The sequence below is a fragment of the Aulonocara sp. 'chitande type north' Nkhata Bay genome, linkage group LG1 (assembly GCF_057382095.1).
Source record: "Aulonocara sp. 'chitande type north' Nkhata Bay isolate Kocher_YH1m ecotype deep benthic linkage group LG1, A_spYH_male_GT1.1, whole genome shotgun sequence".
NCBI lineage: Eukaryota > Metazoa > Chordata > Actinopteri > Cichliformes > Cichlidae > Aulonocara > Aulonocara sp. 'chitande type north' Nkhata Bay.
This window is the reverse complement of record NC_141344.1, coordinates 8,044,050-8,061,707: the sequence shown is the minus strand read 5'-3', so window position 1 is coordinate 8,061,707 and position 17,658 is coordinate 8,044,050. Positions and strand designations below refer to the sequence as shown.

Genomic DNA, 17,658 nt, shown 5'->3' with positions numbered 1-17,658 from the left:
GCAAAGTTCGAACCACTTCATGAACCAGTCACGTGGTACAGCCGGGCAGCGAGGCTTCGGACGTCATCATTTTCAGCTCCTCCCATAAATGAAGCAAGCCTCGATACGCGCATCGCGGAAACGCCCCCTCCATTACTCGACACGAGCTTCGAAGCCTCGATACAGAACGTCACATCACTAACTATTAGATCCATCTTATAATATCGTGCCTGGAGATCTGGAAGATGAGGTTCTCATTAGTGGCATGTCTATTTTTTTTACACATTTGTTGTCTGGCTGTGGGAAACGATCGTTCTCCGAGGATGATATTCACAGAGAAAGGTAGGAAATGTTTTTTTTTTCTCTTTTTAGCTAAGATAAAACATAGTGTAAACATGAGTCATAAAGCCGAAAATCGGGAAAATCTTCTCAATCATGTTAAGTGACTTCCTGGCATACTTTACGTCTATTAAAGTCTATAGTCTATGACTATAATCAATATGAATCATTGTGATTCAGGACAAAAACACGACATATTCCTTTCAAAAGTACAGTAGGTATTATTCAATCCCGTTAAAGTGTGTGTCCACCATACATATGGCTCAGAAGATCATCATTGCCTAATAATCTCTGACGCTATATAGAAAAAAATGCACATAAATGTATATTTTTACATTATTGGGGGGCTACATAAGCAATCACTTGATGACAGCGCCCCCAGCAATGTCTCCGTATTATGAGAATAGTTTGCACTTTTGGGATGTTTCAGGTAAAGTGTGTTTTAAGTCTCCAACACTGATACTTGTCATGAAATATCTTCATGTTCGTCTCTCCAGCTGTTGCAAAAAAAGTCTTATTTAATAATGATAAGGCACACTGTTAACATAACATTAGAATACAATGTCAGAATATAATACTAAAACTGCATTATTATTACTACCTATGCTAAAGTTATCTTTAGGGACGATATGATGAAATTTAGGGGGTGGTTGTGCACCCCTAAAAAAGGGTCTACACGTGGCTTTGGATGGACAGACGTTAAGTTTCCTGGTTTTTTCAGAAAGACTCCTACGCTGTTCAGTTTTAGGCCCCCTGTTCTTTAGTTTTTTCTTCTATACTTGCAAATAACACCTGGAATGCTATGTTAACATGTAAAGAGAATCTTTACACAGATGTTTTAGGCTCTTCTGAGTCAAACTTGAGGAACGTCTGGCTGTTTTTGAACAGCTGCAGACATCATTGTATACCACGAAGTTGCTCAATCGTGGTAAGAAAGCCAAAGCCATGTTGATACATTTCCTTCTTATCTATGTAAGTTGCTATCACTTGCTGCTTATGCTGGGTGCCCAAATTCTACAACTTGGTCGGACATCAAAGTCTTATTTGCTTCCTGTTTATGGGACAAGTGTGTTTGAGCCCAAAGCACTTATAAAGAATTCTGTAGCTGCAGAGTGCAAATTGTGTTACTAAGCTGGACTTTGACAATGTTCTTTGTTTGTTCTAATTTCCTATATTTATGTGTTGTTGCTTTAATTTATATTTTCATAACACTGTTTGCTGGTCAAGTGTCCTATGAAATAAAGAGTTGCATCCATTTAAAGAAATGTTTAAAAGGTTCTATGTACAAAGGAAGGCATGTAAAAGAATAAAGACTTTAGGGTTTCAATTAGTGGAAGTTTAATTATTGACTTTTTCACCACGTTTTGACACTTACACTGAATTCCATTTAGCTTCTCCAGTTTCAGGGGTTTGATAGAGTTCATACTGGGTTTAGCTAATTAATATATTATATAATATTAACATTTATATCATTTTATTTCGTATGAGACCATTGCTCTTTTGATTACATTTTTCAGAAAGCCCCGTCATTGCTGCAGGTAGAAGAAGTAATTTAGCTTATAAAGCACACTGACTTTCTCAGTAAAAGTGTGCAAACCAAAAAATTGCTTCAGTCAGTTGATTAACATCAGGTCAACGCCCTGTACTTTCAGTAAGCACTAACATCTGCTGATGTGTACTTTTCTTCTCAGATTACAAAAGTAATAGTTTGAAACAAAAAGAAAACCTTCACCTTTAAACACAGAATAAACGTAATATTTATAACTAAAAGCTTATATTAGCAAGTTTATTACAGTAAAAACCTAAAACTCTCACATTCTGATTTCTGTAATGTGGGTGAGGGCGTAACAAAGTAACAAAAATGGATCCCCAAAGGGTTTAGGATTCATTCTCAGGATGACGGGAAAAAAATAATTAAAAACAAAAAATATATGACTTTAGTGGCAGCACTATACTACATAAATGGGTTAACTGTTGAGCCTCATTGTGGTACATGCTATAGATATTGGGAGATGTTCCAGGCAGGACCAGACGGACTGAGAACAGGTTATTCATGTATAAACATGTGTACAGTAACATTTTGTCCTTGTGCTGTGCTTGGCAATTTTACATCATTGGCTGTGTTTATCCTTTAATATATGTTTGTTTGTTTTTTATTCTTAATTCTAGAAGCTGCAATGAATAGGTTAGATCTTCCTCATGATCCACCGGTGCGGATTTTTCTAAAAGAGCAACCGGACACTGTCTTAGCTGTTGGAAAAACATACCTGAATACCTACATTAAAAACCAGAAAAAGGTAGAACATAGCTGTATAATCACACTAAATTAATGTATTGAATGCTCTGAAATAAATGGATCTTCATATTAATATCATGGGAAAGTAATAGTCATGCATTATGTATTTCCACAGAATCAAAGACGTATGCGGTTGGAGAATTGCAACAGTGATGTAAGTAAGCAGTGAACAGATAAACAGAGCAAAATTAAGTAGTTTGTTAAATTGTATTGTTTGAACACTCAAAAAATCTAACAACAATCTTGTTATTTAGGATTGCAGCTATAACATCACTTTGGCCCACCTTATGGAAGATGCTAACCAGTTGTTTGTGTGTGGAACCACTGACGATGAAACAGTTTGCTGTAACTCGGTAGGACAGAGTACTGTGACAGAGAACTGATATAATACTGGGAACTGGTAGTTGTGTTGTTTCTGCTCAGGGTTGATACTAAGCGAAGCTACTTCTGGTTTAATTGAAACAGCCCTCTTCTGCAAACAAAGCAAATACATCACAGCACTTCCTGTTTAGCCATATTTTTTTGAACTATCTGTTAGATACAGGGTGTTGGCTATACATGTTTATCATCTGTGATGTACATTAGTTGGGATACATTAAGATAAACTGTTCTTTCTTTTTAATAGAATTTGGCAGAGCAGTCACCGATATGCAAGGATATAAAAGATATAAGCTCATTTAACATAAAGGAAGGTGACCTGTCGGCCCTTGCAGGTGAGTTTTTTACACACAAGATGCTTTTGAATAAATCTGCTGATGAATCCCTCCTTCCTCATTCACCTTTTTCTATGAGTCTGTAATTTTAATCCTTCTTGTGTGTTTACAGAAAGTCTGTACTTTTGTCAAAACTACTAACATCTTTTATTTAAATCAGTCCCTTTTAAAGGTTGCTTCTTCTCCCTATTACTATAATATTGAACTAGTTTCTCCCTGTTTGTACATCCCTATAAAACCTCAATTTGCCACTGTTTGTTCCAGAATCTGAACAAAGTACAGATCTCTACATAACACGCTCTGGATCTGGTGGATCTGTTGAATCTGTTGGCATTCACAAATTTGGTAAAGCAGAAGTGGGGCCAAAGAACCACCATAAAGGTATTTTCATAAAGTTAGAGCCACAGAGACCTTATTTAGTGAAATCACATCACTATGAATGTTTGGAGACAAATAAATATTTCTCTTTCAATGTTTAGAGCAGCATTATGTAGGATTGGTGCTCAGCAAACGTGAAAAGGATCCCTCCCAGAACAGAGTTTATGGCTTTTATAAGGAGAAAACCGAAGACACTGGACTGTTCAGTGAAATGTGGCTCCCCTTTGTGACCCAGGTTTGCATGGTAAGACCAAAATAGTTTGAAAATTTGTATTAAGTGCCACCAACAATAAAAAATAAATAAATAAACATAAATACATAATGATTGACTGTCCATTGCTTCTAGACAGATGTTGGTGGTCCTAAGAACAACTTGCAGTTTACTTGGACATCCCAGATGAATGCCAGGCTCTTCTGTGGAGATCAGGAGAGAAAACAGCATTTCTCTGAGCTGGTGGATGTTTCCACTGTGGATGCAGATCGATGGCAGGATACAAAGATCTATGCACTCTTTAGAAATGAATGGTAGGACTATTATCATTGATTTTGATGCTTCTACTCTATCATAGTTAATATATGTCATTATTATGGTAATATTATTCACATTTCTACATTTGATTTAACATGAAATAATAGTTATAATACAGTTATTGTCTGTTTTTATGACTCAGTGTTTGTGTAACTGAGTCATGTGCTGTTTTATTTTTCAAAATATGATCATGACTGGTTTAACATCACATGGATGTTAAACCAGTAACCAAAGGTTTAAACCAGAATGATTTGGCTGCTTGATTTGGAATTTTTACACAGAAGTAAAACACAGGAACTTGGGAAAATTGTAATAGAAAAAAATGCCACCCTCATAGTGCTTTTATGATTTAACTTAGATTTATTTGGTCAGGTGACACTTTATGTCCTTTTTTCAGTCTGTATGGTCAGCTGTTTTTGTTTTTCCAGCCATTTTGCTTTAAATGTGTCAGACAAACCTGCTGACTATGAGTCTCCCTGCAGGGGGATGAGTGCTGTCTGTGTCTACACGATTGAAGACATCAACAAAATCTTCGAAAACTCTCCTTTCAATGGCTACAAAAAAGACCAAATGGACAGACCAAGGACGGTATGAGACATTTAAACTGGTCTGAAGAGAAAAGTGTAACAAACAGTGCCACTACACAAAGATTCATGTATTTTATGGCTGATATCTTTCAAACCAACTGCGTAATTATACTTAAAAGCACAAAGTGGCCTGATCTTTTTAGCTATATCTTTTGGTAAACACAGGCCTCATTAAATTGCCAAATAAATCGAGTGTATTAAACTTGTTTGAAACAAGTAACTTGGAAATTAGAGACATGATTTTCTCCTAATTCACTGATCCTATAACAGCTTTTGAATTTTAAATGGTTACTCCGACAGCATTATCAGAGTAAAGTTTTCATATGCAGCAAGAGAAAACAAAAGGCTTCACATCTTCAAGGGGTAAATGGGGCCACACGTGGTATGAAGCTCTATTAAATAGAGCACTTTTTTCTTCTTCAGTGCGCTCCTGATAGCTCCAAGCTTCCAGTGGACACCCTGAAGAAGATTGAAAAGATTTCAGAGATGGAGCAGTTGGTTCATCCTGTCGGCAACCCTGGCCTTCTTTTCTTTAATCATCACAACTATACCCACATCCAAGTTGACAGTAAACCAAACAGCAGAAGTAGTAATCAGAACGTCATCTTCCTGTCTTTAAGTGAGTAAAAAAAAAATCTAAATGATAAAATACTAAATGTTAAGAAGAATGTTCTGTGTGTTTGTCTACAGTGGAAGGTGAGTAGAAACAGGACATAATATTAAAGTAGTCATTACTAGTATATGTCTAGTAAAATAAGGCACACATTGGAACAGACTGAGTGGGACTGGGTTGTAATGAAGAGGAATTATTTACTAAAGGGCAAACGTAGGTGGGTGGTGTAACCTGCAAAACCAGAAACCGAAAGTTTCCTGTATGATCACACCTGCTGGGGTCTTCACACAAAGGTGACGAGTAGAAGAACAGGTGTGGCACAATCTGAATGTAACATAAAACTCCCAGATATAAACTTCCTCTTTTTCCTTTTTTATGTTGACATAACAGGCTTTTTGTCACGGTACTGGGTCGTGTGACCCAGTGTTTGAGTTTTATGTATTTTTTGTATTCATTTTCAATCTAGTTAAATTCTAGGTTGCTGTTCAGACCTTATTTCTTAGTTATTTCTGTCATCTCCGCCTGTACTCAGTCTCCCTGGTTCCTGCATCTACGTTTCATGTCTATGCGGTTAAGTTCATGTCATGTTTAATCTCCATGTCTATGTCTCCGTGTTTCCTGTTTTATTCTGTAAGAGTCTGGTGTTCTTTGTTCATTGTAGTTAGTATTACTCTCCTCTGTATTGTCATTATGTTTCATTTGAGTCAGCTGTGTTCTCATGTGTCTCCACTTCCACCACACACACTCTCCACACGGTCTGCCCCCGCTGGCCCTGACACTTTTTTGGTTTTCCTTTTACTCCAGTTCCCCTTAAAATAACATGTTGAGTCAACGCACACTGTTTGTGCTTTGACCTCCGTGACTACTAAGTCAGCCTTTTCTAAATATGATCAGAAGAGTATTAAAGTATGTGATGAGTTAGATGTGACTGTTGAATGACTACCCCACAGGCTACTATACAGAGTGGATTGCGCCTTGTGATGTGTGTGGTGCTGAGATCACAGTTAGTCACTGGTTAACAAATTTATTTGATGAGTTTATACAGGTTCTGAAGACAAAATGTAGTATCATATAAGGTAACAGATCCAGAGAGTGAGTGGGATGGCAGAGGTGGGTTAGAGTGGTTAGACAGTTTTTAACTGTTAGTCATTTCCTCCCTCACCCCTCACCCCCATTGTGTCTTTCCACAGATAATGGAGGGATTCATAAGGTGCTGCAGAATGAAAGTCACACCTTTGTAATTGCTGAGTATCAACCATTCAAACAAAAAGCACACGTTCTCAGCATCATCCTTCAGTCTACCTTTGTGAGTAACAATGATCACTGTGTAACCAATGTCCCAATCAAACCACAAAGATTACTCATATGGAATAAATGGTTTTTGTGGACGAAAGGGGAAAAATTAACAATTTTATCTCCTAAAGAATCTACTGTAGCATCTAATCAATAACTTTGAAATCATTTCAATCTTATTTTCCAATGAATTTTACGAAAAAGCCCAGTACATTAAGAAAACCTGTCCATCATTACAGAAAAAGCTGTATGTGAATGATGGAAGTCAACTGGTCCAACTTGATGTAGCAGACTGCTCCCAGTATGGAGATACCTGCCAGGACTGTATGTTATCCAGAGATCCTTACTGTGGCTGGGATGGCACCCAGTGCATACGTGAGACAAAGTAAGACCTCAGAGCTTTATGGAACTCGTATCTATAAAATATGAAGAATAATTCTTCACAGCCAACAATTGCATTAAATGTTTCCAACAGTAAATTAAAATAAGTGTTTACCTTATTTGAGGTAAGTCATACAAGCGAACAACAAGTCAGCTTCACAGTTGTGTTGAATGCTTTTCCTTCCCTAAACAGAAATATGAAATATGTTCATTTTTTATATTCATGTTTAGTCACCTTAATTTTCTTTGCCTATGCTGGTATGTTTCTTTGCCCATTACTACTGCTGCTGATGGTCAACAGTCAAAAGGCAATGAAAGCAGAATCAGGACTGTTTATTAATACCAACATTACTAATACCAAATATGACCAGAGATGGGCAGTAACGCGTTACGTTACTGTAATCTGATTACTTTTTTCAAGTAACGAGTAAAGTAAGGGATTAATATTGCAAAATCGGTAATTAGATTACCGTTACTTTCCCGTAGGAACGCTGCATTACTGCGTTATTAAAGCCATGATTTTTTTTGCGAGAATGTCTCATGACAGTGACATAAGCGAGTGCACCGTTGGTGACAACAGCTGTGTGCAGATCAACAGTGGATCATATATCGATTGTGGGAGAGAGTATGAGCGTGCAGCGTTTAAAGCGTGGAAGTACTGACCTTTGAGTTTGATTCCATAAAAAGGGACAAAAACATTAGCGTCCGTTGTGCGTGGGAAGAAAACTTTTTACAGCGAAAAAAAACCCTAAACTTCCAAGCAAGCACCGAGTGCGCAACGACGTAATGGGAAATTCACAGAGAAACTCGCGGATTCTTCAACTGACCGCGGCACACCTGCACCGGGGTAAACCTCCGCCTACCGCAGTCCTGCTTTACAGGTGAAAATAGAGCAACAGGACCGCTGAGTCTTTGACTTTATTTATTTTCTGCTGTGTTTTACTTGCATCTATTTGAAAGAGTGAGTGTAAACACAAAAAATATTTTATTTTATGTGCTGGAATGTGCAGAAAATAGGTTTAAATGTTAAACTAATTTATTCAAGTCAGAGAATGTTGCATATAATTAAATTTTTGCTTGATGCATAAAGTTAAAAGATTAAAACTGATAAAACAAGTTTAAAAAAAAGAGACTTTTCCATTTGATTACATTTTGTATGATGGATTATGTAGAAAAAGTAGAATTGGGCTGCTTTATCACCTCTTCAGGTTGTAAATCGTGTTTTTAAAAAGTAACTAAGTAACTAAGTAATTAATTACTTTTGAAAATAAGTAATCAGTAAAGTAACGGGATTACTTTTTTGGGGAAGTAATCAGTAATTAGTTACTGATTACTTTTTTCAAGTAACTTGACCAACACTGAATATGACCATGTAAAAACATGGTCATATTTATACAAACATTACTCTGTAGTATTTAAACACTCATTAGTGTACCTTTTGAATCATACACAGGTTTGATTCAGATACTACAAAGTCGTGCTCGCACGCCCCGAAGAGTATAAATGATTATGCAACATCATTAGTGTACTTTTTGCCTTGTGCCACCTGACAAAGCTCGACAGATGAGTCATTGCAAACTTAATCCAGGATGAAGCAACACTCGGGAATTACAATGTCCCGTAAATCATGTTGTCACAATATTTCAGCACATATTGACACTTGGAGCCGTTTGTGAATTTGTCCTACTGTAGCTCTACTGCTTTATGAAAGACTAGTGTTCAGGTATCAGCCAACAGGTGACTTTTGTTCAACTGAGAAAATATTAACATAAATAACCAAGAAAATCATGAGTATATTTTGTATATTACTCATAGATTAAAGAGCACATATACCAAAACAAGATAATGTGCATTAAATTGAGCAAATTTCATTTACATAGTGCCAGTTCACAAAAGAGAGTGATCTCAATGCATTTTATATTGTATGGTCTTAGACACTACTAGAGTTAGAGATAGCATAGAGAAACATAGAAGAACAACAAAGAATGTCTAAGGAGCTTGGAAAGAAAAGTGTCTGGAATTTCTTGAAGACGTTTCACCTCTCATCCGAGAAGCTTCTTCAGTTCTAGGGTCAAATGGTGGAGAGTCACAGATTTAAGCCCTGTGGGAGTGTCCCCCAAAGAGGGACAAAAGGACCCCCTATAGATCCTCTACCTAATCACATGAGCCAATGTGCGAAAACGGGTGTAGGTCACAATCAGCCAAGGTTTCGGGTGAGCTCATTGTGAAACCTAGCCCCACCCTATCTTGTGATTTCCTGAGGTCAGATGGCCCAGGATGTGAGTGGGCGTTAAGGCGTCTGGGAAGGGATCTCAAAACTGGATTATAGATGCAGACAGTTGGTGTCGTAAGCCACCACCTCTGTTCAAAGATGGTCACTCACAGTGGACATAAATGGCCTCTTTTTTATCATTAGGGGGTTATTTTGTCCCTCTTGGGGAGATACTCCTACAGGGTTTAAATGTGGGGCTCTCCACCATTTGACCCTAGAACTGAAGAAGCTTCTCGGATGAGAGGTGAAACATCTTCAAGCAACGTAAAGAAGTCCAGATGCTTTTCTTTCCAAGCTCCTTAGACTACAATGACCTGGATGACTGAGAACCTTCACAGACAACAACAAAGAATATAACAGCCAACTCCAGGCAGTTTAATTGGACCAGTAACCACAAATCAGTTAAATGCAGCCATGTGTCAAGACATTTTGCTTTAGTAGAGTACAGGATATTGTGTCACATGTATGCAATAAGAATTTTGGCAACTAAACAGTACCTGAGCTCTAAGAATATGTCAGTTTCCATGTCTACAGTGTGCATGTGTCTACCTTAGTATGAGTAACGCATATTTCATTGGTGGGTGATTGCAAGATTCCCTCCAGATGCCTGCAGGCCCTCCAGTCTGTTGTGACTTTCCAGACTTGTCTGTGCACACACTGGCAGACTCAGACTGAAAAAAACAAGAATATTTCCCTGCACACCTTGCAAGGACTGAATACCTGGATTCAGAAGGATATCTATATTAGTTCGTGACATTTTCTTGAACATCAAGATAGCGTGCACTAATTTCCCCTTTTTTTTCTCCAACTTGATTAAGATGCATTTGTGAAGATATGATGCAAAATGTCATGTTTTTCCCTGTTTTGCAATGTTAGTCCTTCCAAAAATTCCTGGATCCAAGCCTCATTCTAGTCATGCATTTTTCATGCAAATCAGTCCACAGATGAACTAATAACATTGTCACATTGATCGGGGTAACAAATCCTTTTCTCTGTGGTCCACAGCCCTGCTCATCCATGAGCGTAATCCTGATCATTTGCATGGCTCAATGAAAGTAATGCTATTGTTAATCTTATTATTAAGCACAGCAATTCAGAAATGGCACTAGGTTTGTACACTTAGAAATGCGTTGCTGTAAAAAAATGTGTGATTTTGTTTTTCACATTCAGCAGCTGTTATCTTTCAGGAAATGCGGGTTTAAAAAAGCATACTACGCAAACTATCAAGGAAATTACGTTTTTCAACATAAATCTGATAATGACACGAGAATTTTTTTCATTCTAAAGAGATGTGTTCACTTAAACTTTCCCAACATTTTTCTTCTCACATGGCAATTTGTTAATTTCTGTAAATACCTTTATAGGAACTATACTGAATTATATCAATGCACTGGTATTTTCATTCTCACTTTGTGATTCTAGTTTTGTTCCACAGAAATTTGACTTGAAGATGAAATTTACCTCTTAAAAGGGAAGGCACCTTTAACTGTAAATGGGAACATTTACACAACATTATAGTGAAAAGAGAACAGGGTCTAGTGAGGTAAAATTAGTGCTACTCAAACCTCAACCAACAAACTTACAAACACAACCACACTGCATGCAAAAGTACAGCTGGGTTTTTGCAGCTCCACACATGCAGATGATTTTTTCGTTTTATGTGGGAGATTACTAACCGCTAAGGATCTTTTTCTCTGATAAAATGTTGTCAAGGTTCACTTCATATTAATCCTCCACTTATGAAAAGATCAGGCTAAGTTGCCCACAGATGGGGAGAAATCCCTTTTTCTTGACAGTTAAGAGGGATAACAAATTTCAGAATATTAGTAATAGTAAAACTCCTAAAAACTCCAAACCATGTAGATGTGGAAGCTCTCTTGGAGCACATTTATGAGTGGGGACAGTACTATATGTTGTAATGTTACAGTTATTGAATCATTCCACTTTTTTTCTTTTGATCTGTTTAGATTTCCTTTTGCTTCAAAATCCCAGTACAGTCAAAGAGTGTTGTGTGAATGAAAAATACTGAAGTTGGTATTGACTATCTTACACAATACCAAAAATTATTTTCTAATCAAAGATGTTTTAGTTAGAAAACAATATACACAGATCAAAACTTTCCACTGGTTCCAGTAACATGTAAATTTTTTTAAATCGATTGTTAAGCATAATCATTCCATACGGCCTAATTTACTCATACATTATCTTTTTCAGGGGGAGCTGGCATGATGCAGCCACTGGGGACCTTTCCGTCTGTAATGAGCACAATGGTATTTAAATTCATTTCGGTTTTACTTTACTGCATAATGCCTATTCACAACAAAACTAATCTTGGGACACTTTAAGGTGAAGACCCTGCATAGCAGAGGAAAAACCCAAAGATCAAACGATAGTCTATGAACAATCATAGAAGGAATTGTTTAAATATTTTGGGGGTATTTGAATTTTATTTTCTTGTATTCCGAACACAAGAGCTATTAGATGCACCACAAAACAATACAGTGCTGTATACACTGGTAGTTGGTACTTTCTTAGCTGAAAATTACCCAAATGTATCCTCTCCCTTTCTTATCTTTTGTGATGCTAGTTCAGAAACCTAATACAAAAACTAAACACAGTTTGTGAGGCCTGTTAGTGTTATCATTAACTGTCCTTTAACTGTTTATATATTTATCTGATATTTAAGAATTACACTATTGGCTTTATCATATAATATAAATGTATTATTTTTTATTAGGTAGTCTAAAAAGCTAAGATTGAGTAAAAGGGCCATTTTAGCTGTAGCCCAGGAGACTGCATGATCGTAATTTCCTACTATTTTCAGTCTTTGGTTCACTTGAATAGATTTGAATGGTTTGCCATTCAAAATAATCTTTATTTAATTTTTACCAGATCATGAAGAAGCCCTTCAGTTCAGTTTCTCTTCCTCTATTATAAAACTGACTGATAAAGAAATGCCTGGTGTCATAACAGTAATTATCAAACGTACATGTAAAAAACTTTTTTATATGTGGTTAATTATTAACTAACTCGACAAACTCTCACAAAGAGCTGAGTCAATGCAGTTGAGCAGTAAAGTCTGTTGACTGGCATTAGAGGAAAAATGGCTAAAATGTGGATTGTTTAAATGCAGAATGGACAGCATGAAAGAAAAATAAGGATTTTTTTTTATCTTATATTGGTGTGAATTGTGTAAAGCTACTTTAGCAGAGTCAAAACAAGAGCAAAATAAGTGAATGGAAAAATATCACAATACACTTATACATAATTCAATTATAGGTAGGAAACTGATCTCTTATATTATAAAGTTAGAAAAGTCTTTGCAAAATATACTGTGTAGATGTATGAGCATATGCAAGCGCATAAAGACCCCGCTCTCGCTTCCTCTGTGGTTTCCGTTAGTAACCCATGGCGCTGTTTCCTCATATACAAAGCAAAAACAAAAAAAATCAACAGCAGCAACACAAGTAACACAAGCTCTGTCTATACACTAATCAAACATTTCAAATACGGCAAAATGTATGTTAAAAGGATAAATTAATACACTCGCAGCACATTTTTGAGTGACATATTTCAGAAAACCTACACAAGTAATGTAACACACAAATTTTCCAGCAAATTGATGCAAACCGCAAATTCAAGACAGAACCAGAAACCAGTTACCACCAGCCAATAAGACTCATTTGAATAGCTTGGTAGGTGAGAGTGTGCACATTGTATTCCTCCATATGCAAGGGGGATTCAAACGCACAGCAGACAGCATAGCCTTTATTCATCATAGTTTAGCTTCCTGTCTTGCCAAATAGGTCACACGTTAAGGGGAACAAAAACTAGATTTGTTTCTTCTTATAGCTGTGCATCTGTATGCCACACGCTTCTGCAATGATACTCATCATTGGTGCCATCTGTGGTCAAATGTGCTTCAGTTTTAATCTTATCAACATCTTAAGATCATGTTTATCTGAGTTACTAAAAAAAGTTTTTATTCCACAACTTGTGCTTTCATCATTACAAACATTTACCCTTTAAAATTTAAATAATTTACATTAATAATATCTCATAGTAATCCTTTTATGTTTACTTGCATATGATATAGTTCTTCTATTTTATTCTGTTATTCTTTATAAATACTTCCAACCCTTATAGCTGATCAACTTCCTCTTTTAACTTGAAGGCTTTAAAAGGAGAAGTTCTCTTATGCTTTATATTCTATAATTAACAACTGAAACACTTACACACCATTAGGTATTTGTTGAGCTGACTGCAGTGGAAAACTCAAATGCATAAATAGACACAATGTCAGTTTTACACTATGTAAACAATGATTGTTAAAATATACAACCGCATTTTCTCTGTTGTTTGCTTTAAAGCTACATTGCCCTTGGTCCTTATATGAACATTCACCTGAGGGAAGGAAACCAGTTTGATTTAGGTTAACTACACTACATTTGAAATCTGACTGGTTTAAAAATAAACAGACAAAACGAAAAGCAGAACTGAAGTTGTCCCTCTTCTGTTGTTTCCACAGCATCAAATTATACAGGTGACCCAGTCCCAGTCCCACGTTACTCAAAGTATTTCCTTCAATGCCCAGTGTCATCCCGTCATGCTCAGTACAGTTGGCAGCACGATGAAAACTCTACAGCCTGTAGCTCGGTGAAAGAGCAGTGCCTTTATCTGATTGACAACATGGACAGTGAGTGCAAGGGAACTTACAAATGTATATCACAGGAGATGGGTTACAGTAAAGTCCTGGTACAGTACGAACTACAGGTGGAGAATGACGCGAAGACCCAACAGTACCAACAACTGTGGCCGAATAAGGCAGAGGGCCGAAAGACAAGCCCAGTGATCTGGGTTTGTGTAATGATGGCTCTGATTAAGAGTTTGTCCTTTTAGTTCCTCAGTGATGTAAGTTAGAGGCTGAATCTGTGATTGTCTAAAATCCGAAATTTGTTACAATTACTGTTTTTTCAGTGACATTTATTGTTTCTTTCCTTCCATTAATTAACTGCACTTCCAACATCTGTGTAAACATCTGTAACAGCTGTGGCTCAGACAGGTAATGCAAGCCATTCGCGTTATTTTGTTTGGTTTTTCCAGTGCAATATCAACTCTCTGCAATATATGTCGTTTTTTTTAAACAAATAATGACCTTATGAATTGTATGAAAATGTAAACATTCTTTTAACTCTTTCTTTACAAATTGCTAAGAAGCCCTTATGTGTTTTGAAAAGACTGCCAGTGTTTTAGAGCATTTTTATTCATGCACATGTTGCATTATGAAACTTTCTATTTCTAATCTTTACTGTTATTGACGTGCTGTGAAAAAATATTTGGCCCCTTTCTGATTTTTTTAAGTTTTTTGTGAAAAAGTAACTGGTTCTGCCAACCTTTGCAGCAAGAACTGAAATTAAGTAATTGCAATAATTGGCAATCACATCACTGTAGAGACATTTTTGACCATTCTTTTTTGCATAATTGTTTTAAATCAGACACATTATTTTGTGGAGTGGCCTTGAGCCAATCACAGAGGAATTTGCTAGTGTGTTTCTGATCATTCTCCTGCTGCATAACCCAAGTGCACCTGAGCTTCCGGTTACTAATTTATGGCCTTACATTCTCCTCCAGGATCCTCTGGTAGAGATCAGAATTCATGGTTCTGTTATGGCTAGTCCCCAGACAATCACACTTCCCACCACTATGTTGTTTCTCAGCTGTGTCTTTAGATTGTGGCCTGATGGGTTGCTTTTTGAGATCTGTTAGCTGCTTCTCTTTGTCAGACAGGCTCTATTTAAGTGAACCTTTGTCTAAAGTTTGTTTGATGATCTGAAACATTTAAGTGTGACGAATGTGGAAGTGAATACTTTTTCACAGCACTGAATGTTACATTGGTTTCCTGTAATGTGAAATTTTATCTGAATGTATGTTTCGCACTTTAAAAAATCCTGTCATGTCTGCTACCTCAAGCGTTAGATTTCACAAGACTGAGACCCTGTGTCAGTTTTAACATTCACACATCTTTTGTTAATAGCAGCTATTGTTGAAGGCTGTTTCTGCATCAACACATTTTTTTGTCCCTCAGGTTTCAAATTGCAAATAAGTTGCTGCACTGCCAAATACTTGAGCTGACAGTACAAAGTACAAATGCCAAATTAATTTTATTAGATCTTTTGTTCTGTGATGCCTAGCAAAATACAGGAGAGAATACAGTGTGTTATTAAATTCATGCTGTGCTGCAAAATTACCAAAATACTCACTTTCTGATTTCTAATTTGGCCCAACACAGCAAGCTTTTCCACATTTAGTAATCGCAGGCCATAAATTATTTGTAGTTAATTATATTTCATTTGTTTGCTTTTATCTTTTTTGTATTTATTTTTTTTGATCAGTGGTTTTATTTTGCTTATTTTAAACTTGCACTTCGGTCGGCCTTGTTACCTTTAAATATGCCAACCTTAATGAAATTGACCACTGGGTGGATGGATGTGTGGGGCTGTTTGTAGATGGAGGTTGTGAATGCAATACAGGGTTGTGTCTGTGCATATGTGTGTGTGTTTTCATGCAAATCTTTCATAATCTATTCAGTATCAGTGAATTTCACTTTTGAACTTTGAGCTTTTGAACTGATCTGTACATTTAAAAAAACATACATAAGCAAATCTTATATAGTGTACATAGTTTTTCCATATAAGGATAATTCTTTTTTATGCCACAGCTTCCTTCCTTTTTTTATACCGAGTTTAGTTCGTCAAAACCTGACTAAATCTTTAAAAAGAGAATAGCTGCCACCATGAATCATTTCCATGTTTCAGTCTCAGAGGAACTGTGATATTTACCTTCCTTAAAACATACCTGTATTGAAAAAGCACACACACACAGTTTATAAGTAATTAACTTTTATACCAGAAGTTGCATACGAAAGTTGAATGTACATATTGTAATGCTACACACCAGTTATTGAATGTTCCGCCTGAGTATTTTCAATGTCATCATTATGACACTGTGAAACTTAACGTGACATTCTGACTGGGAAAAAGTTACTCTAGAAAAAATGCCAGCCAATGAGAATACAATCATAGGGTAGTGAAGCCTGTTCTGCAGACACTGAATGGGGGTCCCGGTCACAGAAGGCTGGAACCTATCCCAGCTGTAAAACAGTGAGAGACGGGGTGCACCCTGGACAGGTTGTCAGTCTGTTGCAGTAATGGCGATCATAATAAACAAAGTGACTGTAAAATATTACAGTCACAAAGTGTGATATTATTCTACCTTGTACAACGTGGTGTTGTTCATTCTGTTCCATGTTTTAGATTTCACAAGCTCTATTTAGCAGCTGGACATTGATTGGAGACTGAAGTGCTAATTTTAAATTAGGACCAAAAAAGACCAGTTCCCTCTACTTCCTGATTTCTAGTCAGTGGGTGCTGTGTGAATGTGTTTATAGTGGTGTGTGTGTGTGTGTTTTCTGACTTGCAAAGTGGCAGCAATTTTGTACATATTCAAAATATGTATTTTTTTACAAGCAGTCCTGGTAGGTGTAGTCTTTTTCTTTCAACAGCCTTGCCACGTGCTAGGTTAATTCATTTTTGTGTTGCATTGTTGTTGTTGCTGTTGTTTTTTTAATATATATATATATATATATATATATATATATATATATATATATATATATATATATATATATATATATATTGCTTGTTGTTTTAGCTGCACCCACGCTAATATTGTTCTGTGTGAAAAAGACAAATAAAACAGCTGTCCAGACAGCAAATTTTGTGGTCACACTGGTCCTTCTGTGGGTGCAAAGGTGCAGGGGGCCACATTTGTGTTGTGCTCTGTTTTCCCCTACCATGCTGTAACAGTGAGCATCATGATATATTTAATAGGGTTTAAAACTAGAGATGGAGACAAAGTCATTAGGACGGTAATCCGTAAAATCAACAGAGCTGTGGACATGTTTAAGATTACTATAGAACCACTTTTTTTTGCAACCATAGGAGTCACTCCTTTGTTCTGGGCATTACTAATAATTAAGGTTTTTTTTCTGCTTTTCAGCCCTGAAAAATATGTTCATATGTTTCTGTATAGTGGTGTGAAAAAGTGTTTCCCCCCTTCCTGATTTTTTTGTATGTTTGTCACACAAATATACAAAAGTTTACACAAGTTAACATGAAATGCAGTTTCTAAATGAAAGTGTTTATTATTAAGGGGAAGGACATGAAATTTCAAAGCTACATGGCTCTGTGTGAAAAAGTGGTTGCTTCCTAAATCTAAT

General features: G+C 36.5%; 1 protein-coding gene across 1 annotated transcript; it reads left to right on the top strand.

The window, feature by feature from the left end:
- The first annotated feature begins 64 nt into the window (after nt 1-64).
- Nucleotides 65-16,018, top strand: LOC147338627 (semaphorin-7A-like). Its single transcript, XM_086313764.1, has 14 exons — nt 65-321; nt 2,488-2,615; nt 2,730-2,768; nt 2,869-2,967; nt 3,240-3,327; nt 3,592-3,708; nt 3,807-3,949; nt 4,052-4,230; nt 4,717-4,822; nt 5,245-5,440; nt 6,625-6,740; nt 6,967-7,112; nt 11,595-11,650; nt 13,909-16,018. The coding sequence occupies exons 1-14, from the start codon at nt 225-227 to the stop codon at nt 14,277-14,279; spliced, it is 1,881 nt and encodes a 626-aa protein (XP_086169890.1). The 5' UTR covers nt 65-224; the 3' UTR covers nt 14,280-16,018.
- The last annotated feature ends 1,640 nt before the right edge of the window (nt 16,019-17,658 follow it).